The following is an 18611-nucleotide window of genomic DNA, read 5'->3' as shown; positions in this document are numbered from 1 at the left end:
CCATGGGCCCACTCTGCATGATGACCATATGTGCTGCCTTTAACTCCGCCCATTGACTACTTTTCCCTTCTCCCACTTCCTCTAACAATTGCCCAGCTTGGGGATTAAAGGCCCCGGCTTTCCACTTTCGCTTTCCCTCTGAATACTGACAAGAGCCGTCAGTGAACCATGCGTTCATTTTGCCTTCTCTGCTCAATTCGTCCCATTTTTGCCCTAGTTTAACAGGTGATTCTGTTAGTGGTTTTACTTCGAAGGGCAATTCATCTTCCTCAGTCACTTCCGCAATCCGTTCGTGCAACATAGACACCCCCTTCAAACCTGGTTTTACCCGCTCCGATAAATACCATTTCCATTTAATGATACTGGCTTCCTGCGCAGTTCCTATGCGATGTGTTGTGGGATTACTCATTACCCAAGTTAAAACAGGAATATGTGTGCGCATCATGACTTCATGCCCAACCGTCTGTGATTCTGTTTCTACCAACGCCCAGTAACACGCAAGCAGTTGTTTTTCAAACGGCGTATAGCGCAAACCAGCATCGGGAAGCTTTCTTGACCAGAAACCCATAGGCTTCCTAACTTTTCCTTGTTTTTGCCACAGACTCCAATTTGCGTAGTCATTGAGCGCAGACACCTGTAATTCTACTGGTCCTGACTGCATTTTCCCCAATGAGACCGCCTGTTGTATTGCCTCTTTAGCCATATCAAACGAACGTTGTTGCTCTGGCCCCCATTCAAAATTTTCCTTTTTCCTCGTGCATTTATACAACGGCTGCAGGATTTGTCCCAAGTGCGGGATGTGATGTCGCCAGAACCCAAACAAACCTATGTATTTTTGTGCGTCTTTCTTAGAGTGCGGCACAGGGAAGTTTGCCACCTTTTCTTTTGCTTTTACAGTTACCTCTCGTTCTCCTTTGTTCCAAACAATCCCCAAAAATTTCACCGTTTGCGACGGTCCCTGAACCTTTGCAGGATTGATTTCCCACCCAAATTGCTTCATGTGGCTGATAAGCTTATCTAACCACTCCCTGACTTCCTGTTCTGAATTCCCCTGTACCATAATGTCGTCAATATAATGAGAAACCATCATATGCCTGGGCATAGTAAGTTCCCCCAGATGTTCAGCCACAACCCGATGACATATAGTAGGGCTGTGCAAATACCCTTGAGGCAGGCGAGTGAATGTATACTGCCTCCCTTCCCAGGTAAACGCGAACTGGTCCATCCGATTTTCGGGAATAGGTATGGTGAAGAATGCATTAGCCAAATCAATCACTCCATACCATGTCCCTGAGTGATGTTGCACCCTCTCAATGATGCTGATAGCATCCGGCACTGCAGAGGTTAACGGCGGCGTCAGTTTATTAAGCCCCCGGTAATCTACAGTCATTCGCCATGATCCGTCCGACTTACGAACGGGCCAAAGTGGATTGTTCCACTTCGTGGTCACTGTTTTCAAAACTCCGGCTTCCAGATATTCTTTTATCGTGGAAGAAATTTCCTCTTGTCCACCTGGAATGCGGTATTGCTTTTGGCAAACCGTACTGGTGGCCTCTGGAATTGGGAAAGGTTCCATTTTCACCTTTCCCACCAAAATTGACCGAATTTCTGGGTTTGTTCCAAATTGAAATTTTCCCTGTCTCAAATGCAAGGTCATTCCAGCCAGTATATCCATTCCAATTATCCATTCTGCAATGGGTGTGACCACCACCTCATATTTCCGAATTGGCATGTTTCCAATTTTCAAAGGCAGAGTTACTGCCTTCCCATTTACAATTTGTCCCCCTATTCCTTTTAGTGGAACTGGGGTTCCTTTCATTTTGTTGGGATTCCCTTGGATCAAAGAGGCCTCCGCCCCTGTGTCAACCAATGCCGAAACACATTGAACCGAATTATTCCAATAAATTTCTAGCTTTACATGGGGTCGAATATCACCGACACTCCATCGTTCTGACAATTTTGACTGGCTGGCAACAAAGGCTTGACCTTCATCCTATCCTAAGAGGTCAAAAACTTGAGACCTCTTGTCCTTGTTCTTTCCTTTCTTTCCCGCCTTCTTCCCTTTCCTGATCGCCGCCACATAACGTAACTCATCCTCTTCACTATCTGACTCCCTTTCTTCCTCCTCCTCCTCGCAAGGGGGAGCGGAGGGCTCAACCGGTTTCATCATGCTTTTCAACAACCCAGCAAGTTCTGCAATGTCTGATTTCTCTGTTCTGCTAATTTGGGCACCAAAGCTCAAGCTGTTGACTTTAAGACCGCGTTGTTTACATTTAGCTTTTAACACGTCAGTTGGTAGCCCATCTATCTCCGATCGCGAAACTCCTGCGTCTATTAATGCCCTGAAAAGAGCACGCCTGTCTCCACCAACATCATCATTTTTGCTACGAAATCTTTGATTTTGTTCCGATCGGACAGGCGGCCGATTCTCTGATCGAGACATACGAGATTCGCCCAAATCACCAAGTGCAGCTAGTTCATTAAGACGAGTTTTTACTTGGCCAAATGACTCATCTGCCGCTCCCAGCAATATGGTCAACAATGCTGAGCGGTAATGCATTGGAGATTCCTTAATGAGAGAATCCCGTACTACCTTTACAACCGGCTCCTCATCAATATTTGCTCTGCCGGTTCGAGAAATCAACTCACGGGTGCACAACCGGCCCATGCGCTGAATAGCGTCCCGAACCGTGGTCCACTGACCCCGCGACTCCGGCCAATCATGCCAAGCAGGAAAAATAACTTGGGTAGAGATACCGTATAAGTCCAATAGCGAAAGATTTTCGCCCTCCCCCAGCACCCTACAATTAGCCCTATACTCAGCATTAATTCGGGAGTCCGTACTTAACCCGCCAAATCTCAAAGCATCCCCATGATCCAGATTAATCGCTTCTGCTCCTTCTTCGTACAGACGCCTGATCCATGAGTCAGTGGGCTCCCCACTACGCTGTTTATATTTAGTGGAAATTTGTGTGATTTCGTCCTGTGAATAATCTTCCTTAGTTAGAGTTACTCGCGGGGCGGGTTGAGGAAACTCTTGTCTGCGCACAATGGGATTCCCTTCCGCGTCAACTGCAACAACCCCATTAGCGTCCCGCTCAACATCCACAACAGGTAATACCACATTTTGCTCTTCACGCCTGCGTGCTATTGGTTTTATTTGCAAATGTGATAATTTTGGGTAGAGGGACTGCCCGGTGGCAAGGGCTGTTACTTCAACGTCACCGTCCCCCCACAAATCTCCTTCCCAACCTTCTGGCTCCCATTCGGCTGAAAGGTCTTTAGTGAACGCCCGTATTTGTTGTGCTTCTACACGGCGATCTGCTTTCCGTTTGGTAGCTCGTGCTTTCTTAGAAATATGCATAATCGTTTTTCCTAACACAGAATTTAGTCTAGATATTTCCTTTTCTAGGTCTTCGATCTTATTGTTCTGCATTAGAATTTCTTGATTTTTACGCGCATCAGCGAGGAGAGCAGCGTCTAACTCCTTATTTTTCTCCCGCCACGCTTCTGCACAAATCCACATCATCCCACGCACACCCCCTAAAGGCGCTCTTTTCCGGACCACAACCTGAGTCAGTAAATCCTTAACCGACGTCGGGCTGGCCCCCGCTAGCATGTTAACCCACGGACCAGGGCGTCCCCCATTCCGCGTTAACAATTTCCCAATTTCTCTATACTCATGACTGTCCCACCCCGGCATCCCCGAGACGCAGTCAGCAAAACCCCCTTCGGGTTCATCCAAAGTTTTACTTTTACTCAAACAACAAGCCATGTCCAAGTCGCAGTTCTCCGTAAATCCTGTCCACCGTGACGCCAAAATTGTTTTGAAACAATTCTGATACTGCTTATGATCAATCACAGTATCAATGCAAATGAATAGTAGCGAGGTTTATACTCAATCACCAGGCTACAATGAGTTAGTAGACACTGCTTATAATCAGATACAGTGTCACAATGGGTAGTAGACACTGCTTATAGTCAAATACAGTATCACAATGGGTAGTAGACACTGCTTATAGTCAAATACAGTATCACAATGGGTAGTAGACACTGCTTATAATCAATTACAGTATCACAATTGTTAAGCCTATCACAGTTAATAATCAATTACTGTAATAATATGGCCTATATAGGATCGTGGAGAATCGGCAACTTACATGGACAACAAACAACACTTCACTGCGTTAAACAAGCGGCACATTTTATTTAACCCACAGTATAAAGTGTACAAGCAAGCAAGCAACAAATGTATTTCAGCTCATAGATTACATGCAATAACATAAATCTCATTACCGTGTGCTGGAAGGACGGAGAGCCGGGGGCGTCCTCGGTAAAGCGAGCAAAGAAACACCAAAGCTGGGCGACGGCGCGTAATCCCACAGCGGACTCTAACCCTACCTGCCCCCGTCGCTTCTTTATAACAAGTTTCGCGCCTCGTAACTTCCCCTCCCGTTCGAGTTTCACACACGGCGAGAATAATTGGCCTCCCTTAGAAGTTTCGTATGGCCGTTAGCCTTTTGGGAATCCTTACTCCCTTCTTTTGATTTAGTGGTCAGGCCGTACCTGGGGATACTCACTCCTTCGTTTGACCTAGTGGTACCTCGGGCTTTCGACTTAGTGGTCCCTCGGGGCCTTTGACTTAGTGGTCAGGCTGCCCTTAAGGTTAAGAACAACACATTCCCTTTGAGATACATTAAGGTACACTATTTTGCGAAGTCAGCTTGATGGGTTGAAAACAACACATTCCAATATTCCCCTTCAGTAGACAATACACACGTGTGCATTTGTAGCAAGTTATAACACAATTCACCGGCGGAAATTATGTTGGCACGTTGTGTGGTTGGGGGGGGGGGGGTACTTTGTGAAGGGAACAGCTGGAAATAACTGTTACCTTCCGCGGGTCGCATGCCAGACAGACATTGCTATTTCTTGCAGCCTAAATGTCAATAAAACAACGCGGATTAGCTCCGTGGTTTGATACTCCGCATCCTTCCCTAGCTCGCCACACATTCATAGTTTTATTGCCTTCAGTGAGAGTTTATAATGTCAATGGTCAAGAAAATAAAAAGGCACGAATGCCAATGTGTTTTGGCCTGTACTGTATGTAAAGCATACGACAGCTCTGGATGCTAACAATCTACACAATTATATTGGAATGAGTTTAATGACGCAATAACTCACCTTGAAGATCTGCTGACAAAAACCTGAGTTCTCGACAACATACGCTCTCTCGCTCCGTTGTCATCGAGATGCACTTGCCGCAAGTACACCAGAAGTTTAGCCCAACTCTTGCCTCATCAGGTATTTCTTGCTCAGCATTTCGCCTTTGCTGCTCGTCTTGTGAACGACCGACAGTGCTGTCCTGCTCTTCACTTTTCCGCTCTGGTTCAAATTGGAAGGGACGAACTGACGAGATGTTGCTAATGAATGACACGCTGAAGTCCGGCAGCGGGATTTGTGACGTCACAGCACTGCGACGTCAACAACCATGGCGAACAATCAGTTAAAATAATTTTACAAATTTTATTAAAACGAAAACATTAAGAGGGATTTAATGTCAAATTATTATAACTCATACTAAGATGTATCTTTTAAGAATTACTTGTCTTAAAACTAGAGGATCACTTTAAAGCTTTTCAGAAATACAGGGATCCCTCGTTTTTCGCGGTTAATGGGGACCAGAACCCGCCGCAATAAGTGAAAACCGCGAAGTAGCGCCCCCCCCCCCCATTTTTTGGGTGTGTGTTCAATGTATTTATTCAGATTTTACATTGGAAAAAAGATACATATATATAAGACATGTTTTTTCCACTTTTTTCACTAAAGTATCATTTATAAATGGTTTTCAAGCACTTCAAAATGTAAGAATTATGATAAGTTTTAAACATGTTAATGCCCCACCGAATTATTTTTAAACAAGAATAAAGTAGTAAGAAAATGCTTGGCTTTATTAAATGCTTCATACTGAGTCTACTCAAACCCTCTCAGGCTTTGTTAAACGGTGATTGACACATGTGCAAAGTTTTTCTTTTTATATATATTTTTTGTTTGAAGGAACTTATTTGATTGAATAATAAAAACACAAATGTCCTAGCCAAAATGTGGCCCAAACGCAAAACAACATTACTTCAATGGAAAAATTTGTTTCAATCAAGAAAAAGTTTTCAAATGCTTTTTTTGTCTCAAATTTATTTTGCAATCAAAAACTTTTTTTTTAATTGAAGTGACTTTTGGGATTAAAAGTATAACTGTATTTTGATTGAAGCAACTTTGTTTTTGATAGAAGTAACTTTGTTTTTTGATTGAATAATAAAAACACAAATCTACCTCCATCGTTATTGAGAGAGAAAGAAATTAAGAAAGCTTTAAAACTAAAAGCCACCGGGGAGTCTGTTTTTTTTTTTTTTTTTAATATTTATATTTCATTACATAGACATGCCTCGTAGGGAAAGGAGATTAAGGGATAAAAAAAGAAGTTGGATGAGGCTGCTAAAGGCAGCGGATACCTCATCAGCTGGGTGAATAGCAGACCTGGTAAGAACAGGTTTGCAAGGATAGTCGGGTATTAAATACAATTATAAACACATTACAATGTTATTTTTCTATAAGATTTTATGTCATTGCTTTATTAATCATTAGGTGCTAGAGTTGTTAAGTATGGATAATAATGAAATAATAGTTTTGAGAAAACTGCTGTTGGTGGCTCAGTGACCATCTGATGTGGTTTGTTCTCAGATGAACAAGTTGAGGAAGGAAGTTTTGATGCAGAGGTTGAAGGAAGAAAAGAGCTAGACTGACTGAGTCACAGCCAGAAAGTGTGGATGACAGTTTTGATTTCTATTCACTGTTGCCCCCTCCCAATTAAAGTATGTCACAGTCGCAGCCAATTATTATCTAAAGCTGGTTAAAATTGAAGTTATGTTGTTTTAAGGTGTATTAAATACTTGTTCATGTGCCCCTTTTGATCTACGAGCACCCGCCCCTCCACCGGTCTCTGCACGGCCCTGCTGAAACACAGTGTGGGTCGACAGAGCTCAATATTTTGTTGGGGTGTACAGTGTACTGGAACATATTTCCTCCACACCCTTCTCACCTTTTTAACCCCTGACTCATTTTCATGCCTGCAGCAAAAGTCCTTTTTTTCGGTAGCTCCGGTGACGTCTCTTTCGTCTGTCTGTCTTTTGACGGGTGTGGGGGAACACGGAAGTAATTACTCAGTGTGGCCTGCCTCTTTGACATTTTGAGAAGTTATTTTCTCGTGTCCGCCGCAAATACGGTGGTCAGCCATCGGTACGCAAAAGCGTATGGAAGTCGTTGAGGGCCAGCGCGTTTGTCTACGTCCGGTACGCATACGCGCATGCGGACCACTTATGTGCACCCATGTTTATAATATAAAGTAACTAACATTAGTGCAGTCAAGGATTACAGTAAGCAGGCCAGTGCGGTTTCCATATATATTTTTATTATATTATGTATATACAGGCTGTATGTATATATTTTCCCCAAATGGGAGCTTCCATGATTCTAATAAATTCAATAATAATACAATTTTTTATATAATTATATAATACAGAATATATATATATATATTAATTATTTTATTAAATAAAAATGCATGTGGATACGACACACATAAAGGTAACTTCCATTTTAAAAAATCGTTAGAAAATTGTATGGACTTACAATCCGCTAGCTTGTTGTTACTTGTTGTCTTCGAAAATTATACTTTGGTGATGGCGCTTCAAGTGTTCGTTCATAGCCGACGTGCTACCGTGGTATGCGAGCTCAGCTTAGCAAAGAGTACACACAATGGCACCCTCCATATTTTTCCTTGAAATTATTCCAGGCTGTGGCTATTCTGGTCCGCTTTTTTGGCTTTATGCCACTTTCACGTGTCACCAATTCTGCCCTTATTTGGTAATTGGCGGCGTTTTCAACTCCTCGCCGTAGTGAGGAGTGAACCGGCGATTCACTTGGCTCACTGTCGTCGGTTCAGCCCATTTGCTTCCCAGGAAGGCGGCGGCGTGCATAAAAACAGAGAGGCGTCGGATGGCTCTTTATGGATACTTTTATTGACAAACAAAAACGTAGGGGCTGCAGCCACTGAACTCCACGCTAGAGCAGGGCGGTAAACCGAAAATTTACCGTCACCGAAATTCTTAACGATGACCGACGTAATTTTGACCATGTCGGTAAATTCGGTAAATTAATAAAACAAGAAAACAGTCTTTTCATCCCGCTTTGATTCGGTGTTGTTCGTCTATGTTCATTCCCCTTTAAGAAAGCAGTGAATGTGCTTACGTAGGGAGTCACGTGATCATCAGGAAGCCAATCAAACAAAAGCCCGGTAAGCTAACGCTAGCAGCTAACGCTACAAGCAAAACGTGATGGAGTGTGGCTTAAGGGAGGTTCACCAAACTTTCAACCGACATTTAGTAGACTCTTGGTGGCATCCAGACGGGCTTTCACCCGCTGTCCTCCTTTGTTCTCACGATTTCCGGAGATGGTGCTTTCAGTGCTTTCTACTGGTAGCCAGGCTAACGCTAGCTAGCGGCTAACGCTACAAATGAACGTTATGGAGTCGGATAGAGGCTCTAACCTGGTCGAAACGGATGAACTTAATGAGTGGATTGGGCACGGACTGCATCTAGCAATTACTATGTGGCGTTATTTTGTATCTGTCTGTGTGTGTGATTCCTCTGATAGCTTTTGTGATGGTAAAGAATTCTGCATAAAGTACAATCCAACGGCGAAACTTATAATGACCGAGAAATGGCCCCAGCTATTTTTATTGTGCGTGCATTTATGAAAAAATGCACTGGGGGGGGGAAAAACCCTTAAACCATAAAGTAAACACTTGTATTTAATAATTATATCACAGCAGCCATTAACAATAAGTTGTCTTTTTGAAGTGTACTGTTCAAGCTGCAAGTCATTTGTGTTACAATTACATGTTTGCACAGGCATATTGATTTTGACAATGTACATTGTTCAAGTCATACATGCTGTTATAAATGTTCATACTTGAATTCTTATTGCTTACAATACATTTTTATTAGGGCTGTCAAACGATTAAAATTTTTAATCAAGTTAATTACAGCTTAAAAATTAATTAATCGTAATTAATCGCAATTCAAACCATCTATATAATATGCCATATTTTTCTCTAAATTATTGTTGGAATGGAAAGATAAGACGCAAGATGGATATATATTTTCAACATGCGGTACATAAGGACTGTATTTGTTTATTATAACAATAAATCAGTTCTAAATCAGTTATAGAAATTTTATATTAAAACCCCTCAATGTTTTCGTTTTAATAAAATGTGTTAAATTTTCAATCAAAAAATAAACTAGTAGCCCGCCATTGTTGATAGCAATAATTACTTACACTATAAAATCAGTCGCACCCAAACGCCAGCAGAGGGCAGCAAAACTCCGCAAAACACAATTAACAGGTGGGCCTTTCACTCTAGTGACATTTAAATATGTCTGAGCTGGGCAAGTGCGTTAATTGCGTCAAATATTTTAACGTGATTAATTTAAAAAATTAATTAACGCCAGTTAACGCGATAATTTTGACAGCCCTAATTTTTATAAATTTAATGTTTAGACTGCATGTACAATTGTTAAATACAGTATATAAAATTGAATGCTGGTAAATAAATCAACAAGAAATAGTTAATCTGTATTTCATGCATTGATTCAGATTTTCAAATTATATAACAGTCCGCTTGGGCGAATTTATCGTCATTTATCGTTATCGAGATAAATCTGCTCAATTTATCGTGATACATGTTTAAGGCCATATCGCCCAGCCCTACTCCACGCTACCCGCGCACTTTCCCAACTCACCAATCTCAATCCCTCTCTCTCGCTCGCCCACTTTCTTCCTCTTTGCTAAATCTGACAATGCCGGTCACATTGAAATAACAGCGGCCCCCTTGGGGGTGTTAGTAACAACCGCTTGCATCGCGAGCGCCCGCCATTTTAAACTTAATCCGCACGTAATTTTTTTTTTCAACCCGTCAATACCGGTCGACGGTATGTTTTGCCCGTCGACGCATTTATGTCATCGATGACGTCGACAACGTCAACTAGTCAGGACAACTCTAAAAAGAAAAGAGGAGCAGGAATGCCACGTCTTGATCGTCCGCCTTCATTGTTTACATGCTGTCATCCCATACTAAAAACAGCGACGGCATGATGTCCCTTCCTGAATATTCGAATGTTGTACGGAGACTGCAGTCCATATTAGGTGGCGGGTCACATTACCCGCCTACGTTATCCGTTTAACAACTAATCCGGATAATAGGCATACTAGTGTGGCCGACATGCCATATAGTCCAACTAATTACATCTTTAAGGCCATTATCCGTCCTAGTGTAGACGTAGCCTGAATATGCCATTCAGCCACGCCTGTCATTATAGCGCTCTAGCGTTCCCAGCTGGAGGATGACATCGGCAGGGTCACGATTTCAGCTGATTTACAATTCAGCCCATTGAGAGAAGATTCAGATCGAGGAAAATACGACACAGAGCAGCAAAATGTCATCGTTGTTTAAATTTCTCTTCTCCAATATTTTTACAGGATATTCTTTTTATCCAAGTATTGTTCCCCAATTGCTAAATAAATGGTATGGTCATGACAAATAACGGTCTTGTGCTAAATCGAATATGAAATATTAAAAATGCATTTATTCAGTACGACATGGCAAAATTATTCTCCGTAATAGTCAAAACTGTCAACACCTCCTGAATGATATTTTATGCCACCAGCATTTGGGTCACTTCCTGTGTTGTAACCCAAAATGAACAGGAACCGACTCACAAAATGCCCAAATACCACAAATGGTCACTTCCTGTTCTGTTTACCAAAATCAACAGGAAGTCACTTCCTGTTCTGTTAACCAAAATCAACAGGAAGTGACTTCCTGTTCTGTTAACCAAAATCAACAGGAAGTGACCCAGGAATCTCCCCAAAATCATCAGAAGGTGACTGAAAATAAACAGCAAATGACCTGAAATGCCCCAAAATTAAAACTCATCGGTTGCCATTGACCGCCATAGACATCCAATCCTTTTGAAGGGGGAGGGGTCCCGACTCCCAAGTTCAAACGAATTGGACGTCGACTTGTGATAAACTCCAATTCATAGCAGAAGGATGAAAATGGCTTGTTTTTCTGTTTATAGCTTGTATAGTAAAATTTCCTATGTGATGTTTGAAAATATTCATAACAAACACTCTTCTGATCCGTACGCACTTTCGAAAAGCTCCAGCTTCCTCTGGATAGCACACGTTTGTGTCATTAGCCCACACACTGCACTGTTCGTCCACTGTAGTTTCATGTTTAGGCCATTGAGATGAGATCTAATAACTGTTAAATATGTCAGTTTCCATTTTTTCCAAGGGCTCTTTAGCTTTTTTGCTCGTAGCTGTGACAGAAATTCAGAGTTTTTTGCAATTAATGGGAACTAGAACCTCCTGCAAAAAGTGAAAAACCGCAAAGTGGGATTTAATTATAGTACTTGTGTAATGCGTAGGGAGAATTTGGCACTAGGGCTGAACAATTTTGGAAAAAATTGACAGTGGAACGTTTTGGGGGTTTGCTATATATTGCGACTTTAAAACTAGGGGGGGGGGGGGGGAGCAGGTGCTCCATAAAGCCTACTAGTACACACCAAGACACACTTTGACAGTTTTTACATACCTTGATTGCAGACTTTTTAAATAAAGGTTAAAATCCCCCTGGCGGTTTTGGAGGTTTGTAGCAGGCTTTGGGTGCTGTCATATGGTCCTCATGTTGAAATTCTCCTGTGAAACTGGGGATAAGGTGGACTGGAGGTAAGAAGCTAGGCGAGGCTGCAATGTGTGCAGCCAATCGGCTCACAAGATAAATCCTTTCTTATTTGTTCTATTGTTTGTCAATCAGCCTAGAAAAGGCTGCGATGGTACACAGCCAATCAGCTCATGGGTTAAGGCCACTTTTATCGGCGAATTTGTCCGTCGATCATAATGGGGGAGGCTGTGACGATGCATAGCCAATCAGTTCACGGGATGAAGCCACTCTTATTGGCAGTCTCTTCGGTAGATCAAAATGGGAGAGGCTGTAATGGTGCTCATTGGTGCCCTCATGTGTCAATATCGCAGTAATACCCATCACTCGCCTTTAATGAGTGTCCATGTGTACTGTATGTACAAAGCCCATGCCCTAAGTCATGTTTGACTTACTGCAAAACTATGGATGTAGCAAAAGCTAAACTCCTGGCCAAATCCAAAAAACAAATACCGGAAACACTTGGCCGAAAACCAAAAGGCTGAATAATGCACATGTATACGATTCATTTTTTTTTTTTTTTAATGTATTTTATTTCATTATTTTCCAATTACGGTAATATCCTTCACCTTGGCACTATCCCGAGAAAACATTTTCACCCTTTCGAAAACCTCCACCGTAGAAGGTGTCGGTATGCTGGGAGCGACTTTTTTTTTTCTTGTTTCTGTGCGCTTCTAATATCTGTTGTATTGTTCTGCATGTTTGTAGGAAAAGTGGCTGATTAAAATTGCGGTGGAAATATACTTCGGCATTGTACCCCCTCGAGACACTTCATGTTGAGTTAATTATCGAGGGTTGATTGAGTATTTGCTTGATTGATTGAATATTTGCTTGTGCTCATATATACCTAATACATACATAATACATATTGCCGTATTTTTTCTTATTTGATATAACCAGTAAATGATTATTGCTTGCTATACTAGGTATAATGTTTAAGTGTTACAAAGTGTTAAAAAGGGTCGGGGTGACAATTGCCTTGCTTCATGGCCGCAACATTGCGTAACTAGACCTTCTAGGACATCTTCAGCATCTTACGTCTGGACTTTTGTCTAGACTTTCGAGGACAATCTTCCATTCGAGGACATCTTCCATGGCCGCAGCGTTGCATAACTGAAGTGTCTTGGTCATTCTGACCATTTTACCTAAGTGCCCTTGCTTACACACGTGTATTTAGTTAGTTCCACCTACATGCTCACATATAGCCAACCAAAATCACATGGGTGTCTCCAGCTTGCTTTCCCCCTCCCTTTAGGGCGGCACCCTTCTGTGTTAGGACAACCCCTTAATAATAAAAGAGCAAGGAGGGTTTTTCTTTAGATCAATTTTGGTGAATATACAGCGTAATCTAGCATTTCTCTGTGTAGTCCCTCCTTGCTCTCCTTGGCCAAGAAAACTGAGTGTCCTCTCTCCTTATTTTTGGGTAATTTTACAAATGTCTACCTAAGGGTCTATTTTTAAACTTGACACTTCAGCAAAACAGATTTTACAACCGGCTATCCGTGCATCTTTCTTTGATACCTACCTCAAAATACTTCCAAACCAGTTGGCTGTGAGCCAGCCGTGTTTGCAAGATGGCGTCAGCCAGCGTGTTGCTTCTCGCCGTGCATTAATAACGTCATCACAAGAGGACTAGGGTTCTTTAAATGATTCAAAGGTAAACGTTCGGGCTTTAAAACATTCATTCATTCATTCATTTTTCATGTTTCGACCGAAATTGCATTTTTATCTATTTTAGACAGTTTTCGACGCAAAATTTTTGATTGCATCTCTATGAGAAACAATTGTGCCTCAAAATGAAACCACATTTTTTTCCCCACACAATTTTTTTCTATGAATACTTTTTAAAACCGCACGATTCACTGAATCCACCAAAAATTAACCACAAAGCCGGAAGGGACCACTGTACACGTCTTTTCCAAGTTTCGCATAAAGGAAACACTGGCCGATTACGCGGTGGTGGTCCATAAAATATATCAATGGTTGTCTTGTGTCTTGCAGGTTTCAGAAAATATCTTGGTGCTGAGCGGCAGGAGCCAGGATCTCCTGGTGCTAAAGAGGCTGTTGAGCACCCCCAAATCAAAGAGGAGGAGCCAGAGCCCTGTCAACAGAAGGAGAGAGAAGAGTACCTTGCAATCAAAAAAGAGGAGGAGGAGCAGCTGCCATACAGTAAAGAGGAGGACGTTATCACCAGGTCGACTTCAAGGGCTCACCGGAGTGTAGATTGTCCGACTGAAGCCAGCAGAGGGGTGGTGCCTCCAATTGGCGGCGACAGCAGCAGCTCAACAGAAAAATTGCAAGCGGACAGTTTCATCGCTCCCCTATCCGATAGTGAAGACGCCACGTCACCCTCGCCTTACATTGATGTTGAAGGTCATAAGAATGACCACAGTGAGGACAAACTCTGCAAATGTTCTCAGTGCGGGAAGACCTTTTCCAGGAAGTATAATTGTCGTACGCATATGAGGAGCCACACTGGTGAAAAACCTTTTGTTTGCTCAGTTTGTGGTCAAAGATTCGTTCAGAGGCAACACTTAAAACAACACAAAAGAACCCACACTGGTGAAAAACCTTTTTCCTGCTCAGTTTGTGGTCAAGGTTTCACTCAAAAGGAAAACTTGAAAATACACACAAGAACCCACACTGGTGAAAAACCTTTTGTCTGCTCGTTTTGTGGTGAAAGATTCACTCAAAGGGAAAACTTGAAAATACACACAAGAACCCACACTGGCGAAAAACCTTTTTCCTGTTCAATTTGTGGTCAAGGATTTTCTCGAAAGCAACGCTTGAAAATACACACAAGAACCCACACTGGCGAAAAACCTTTTTCCTGCTCAGTTTGTGGTAAAGGATTCGCTCGAAAGCAACACTTGGAAATACACACAAGAACTCACACTGGGGAAAAACCTTTTTCCTGCTCAGTCTGTGGTCGAAGATTCAGTCACAATAGCACCTTAAAAATACACACAAGAACCCACACTGGCGAAAAACCTTTTTCGTGCTCAGTTTGTGGTCAAGGATTCACTCGAAAGCAAGACTTGGAAATACACACAAGAACCCACACTGGCGAAAAACCGTTATCCTGCTCAGTTTGTGGTCAAAAATTCCGTCACAATAGCACTCTAAAAACACACACAAGAACCCACACTGGCGAAAAACCTTTTTCCTGCTCAGTTTGTGGTAAAAAATTCTCCAAAGAAAGCAACTTAAAAACCCATGCAAGAACCCACACTTGACAATAACCTTTTTCCTGCTCAGTTTGTGGTTAAGGATTCACTTGGAGGGATCGGATTAAGAGACGTATGTTTTGGTGTAAGAAGCAGTGGCCGATGACTGTTTTGCCTGTCATCCATGCTGGCTTCATTAGAGTTCGCTGGCAGGACAATTTTATTCCGTAGAGCTTCCTCAAATCCGATTGAGGATTTGCACTTTGGTGCTTTACAGGTGCTTTGTCCAATCCTTATGTGATTCATGCTATTCCCAAAAGTATTTTCTTACCTGAGTTAACTCTTAAGTGCCAGTATTTATATAATACTCTCCCTCTTTCAAACGACACATTTCACGGTTAATATTTCAAAACGTAGACTCCAAATTATAAAAATTCAAAATCATTCATAAATAATGTCATTAAATAAATATTGACAATTATGATATATTGTTCCATATTGCAAAAACATTTTTAAAAAAATAACTGGCTCCCAAATTAGTTTTTTGGGGGGAATCATATATACATATATATTTTTATATATTTTTTAAATTACTATTACTACTCTTGATTGACATTGACATATGTATTCCGATTGAGTATTCTGGCATAATAAAGGGTGGGAGGAGACTAAGTCGTACTGTTACCACGAGTTAAAAAAAAAAAATGTCTGATTATGGATGTAGTTAGTTTGTGTGACAGCAGAGGATGCAGAGGACAGGGTTAGATAGAGACAACTGATTCACTGTGGCGACCCTTGAAGGGAAAAGCCGAAAGAAAAAGATGATTACAGAATGGTAATGTAGCTGAATAAACCGCTACGCACTTTACATAGCAGTAATCTTAGCTGGGAGCAACGACGAAGCATTAGTATAGATCCTTTTATTGATTATAATTTGATTTAGCTGAGCTCAAAGATTAAGGATTTCCTTATTATGGAAGTTGATTTTAAAACACAGCCTCACTCCTAGCTGATACATTACACCTACATAATAATGCGACTTTTTTTTCTTGTAGTAGTAGTACGACTGTAATATTGTAGTCCTTTCTTTAATACTCCATCATACAAATTGGACACTAGGCATATGCTGGTATGAGATTTTGACGGTATGATAACCTTAAGTAAAAAAAAAAAAAAAAAACTTTTTTTTTTGTTTAGTTTTTAGCGATGCTTTTAACAAATCGTTCAAAGACATAGAAAAGCCTAAATATAACTTAAAACTAAATTAAAAATGCATTAAAAGAACATTACATCAAACAAAAACTTATGTTGGTCTTAACAGGGAGCAGGTGGATTCAGCCATGTTGGCAGAGTTATGTCATATAAACTTTTGCCACTAGAGGGCAGTATATTTACCCTAATCAATAAAACTAAATGCAAACACTTTCCAGGCATGAAAATCACTCACCTTTCGGCGAAATTCACCGTTTTGAAGTCAAAAACGACGTGAATTGTGAAGATCCGAGGAGAACATTTTTAGGGGCGGGGGGTGGGGTCGTAAGTCCATCTAACTAACTAACGACATGTTTTATTTAAGTTGCTAAGCCTGTTGCAATATGGAATGAGTCCATTTAACTGCAATGTAAATAATAATGAGGGCGGTAATTTTCACGGCAGCGTTAAATCACCGCGTGCGTGCATACATTTGTGCGTGCGTGTAGATGACATATGAAACTCCAGTTGTTGTGTCCAGATGTTTATTGGTCAACATCACGCCGTAGAATTACAGTTCACACATACAAAATAAGGAAACACATCTATATTAAACACTGTAAATGTTAGCATTGCTACATTGAGACTAATGGGGAAAAAAGACAACCTAATTGCTGCCTGCTATAAAACATTGTCAGTCTTCTCCAAAACGCAAACTTGCAGTTAAAAGGTGACACTTCAAACATGAAAAATCACTGCTTAACAGCATTTGCAAACAAAAAAATGAAAAAAGAAACTATTAGTGACACCACAAGCAACGACGAAAAGTGCTTTTTGCGGAGTGTAAAGTTGTTAGCGGTTTAGCGAACGTACTTCCGGTGAACATTTCAAAATAAAAGCACGTGATGTTTGTCATATAAATAACGATTTCTGGAGTTAATCCCACATACTTCAGAATTAAATGTAAATATTATAATACTACAGAATTCAGATTTTACACTAAGAATAACTTTAAAATGACACCCTTTAAAAAAAAAATCATTGGCAATTAATATTATAATTATTATACTATTATATATATTGTAGAATACTATAATAATGCTAGACATTTTTATAAGAATTGTTTTGAATAATGTTGGAAAGGCGAAGTCAGGGTTCTAAATCTGTTTACATTCCATTCTTTTGCACTAGTAAATGCTATCAGCTAAGCCTGCACAATATATCGTTTGGCCATCGCAATGTGCACATGCGCAATAGTCACATCGCAGGACATGCAATTGTTTTTTCTTTTTTTTTTTTCAACATTTAAACTTTTGTTTTACTTCATGAACGCAGCAGTGTGCAGATCCTGGATTAAACAGAGTTATAAAAATTAGGGCCGATGGCGCCATTTTTCAGAGCATCGGAATTTAGCAACAATATACAGTACATTCATGTTTTTCTGCTTCTGCTTCATGGCCATACAGCACCACAGTGTCTCACTCTCCCTCCTGCTAGGCAGCGCGACCAAACTGTTTTTCTTCGTCAACAGTGCAGCTATCCCGAACGGCAGTGACGTGCGGTCAGGAGAGGCAGAGCCTCACCTGTCATCATGACAAAAAAATAATTATAGCATCAAATTTATATTAATATTTGTCCATTTGCTCTTTATGTATGACTCATTTCAAACATTTTTTAATAGTCAAAATCGCTGAATTTGCCTATTTCCTGTTCAAATAAAGACATGAAACGAGAGGTGCGGCAGCAACGAGTAAAGCCTCACCTCTGAATGCGCAATCCATAACAAACTGGGTTGATACATGGAATTGGAGCGTTCTGGTTGCCGTACATCTGCATGTCGCCATTATAATGTTTCCAGATACGTTTATTTGACCTGATTTTCCACAGTCTGGCTAATGTCTTTAACCCTTAAAGTTTAATGTTTGTAAGCGACATAGTTAGTTTTGCTGATGGGAAATAAAACCGCAGTGAAAAGGCACAGGTTGCGGCAGGTAGTACTCTGCCGCACTGAAAGGGGGCGTACGTGAAACTGGACTTTTCGTCAAAAGTGGACGCGATTAACACAACACCAGAGCTAAAAGGTTTGCTTCAAACTACGGGACAGAAGATAACTCGCGCTTTTCAAATGGACTGGTACACCCGAAAAGACTGGCTATGTGGCTGCCCTTCGAAAAATCGCCTTTGCTGCTTTCCCTGCCTTTTCTTCTCAACTTGTGCCAATGTCTGGACTAACACGAGATATTGTGACATTAACCCTTGGGCGTTATTTTATCTTGACTAAATTCTTGTGATTTTGTCCAAAAAATGGCTTTTCCTTTGAAGTGTGATAACTAAGTCATTTCTGAATATTTTTTCACTTTCAGCCACTCAAAATGTTCAGTGGCGTCAGACCTATCTACACATATAAAGTT

The 18611-nt window shown here is 41.1% G+C and overlaps 1 protein-coding gene across 2 annotated transcripts in view; it reads left to right on the top strand.

Annotated features, from left to right (window-relative positions):
• The window catches only part of LOC130926769 (zinc finger protein OZF-like), a 29895-nt gene extending 13387 nt beyond the window's left edge, over positions 1-16508 (top strand). For both annotated transcript variants that reach the window (XM_057851954.1, XM_057851953.1), the window contains exon 3: positions 13844-16508. In XM_057851954.1, the coding sequence (XP_057707937.1) occupies positions 13844-15078 (1235 nt within the window). In that variant the 3' untranslated portion in view covers positions 15079-16508. The remainder of the gene's footprint in view (positions 1-13843) is intronic.
• Positions 16509-18611: the final 2103 nt, after the last annotated feature.

This window comes from Corythoichthys intestinalis, chromosome 12 (assembly GCF_030265065.1).
Source record: "Corythoichthys intestinalis isolate RoL2023-P3 chromosome 12, ASM3026506v1, whole genome shotgun sequence".
In the NCBI taxonomy this organism is placed as follows: domain Eukaryota; kingdom Metazoa; phylum Chordata; class Actinopteri; order Syngnathiformes; family Syngnathidae; genus Corythoichthys; species Corythoichthys intestinalis.
This window is presented reverse-complemented; position numbering and strand designations above follow the sequence as displayed.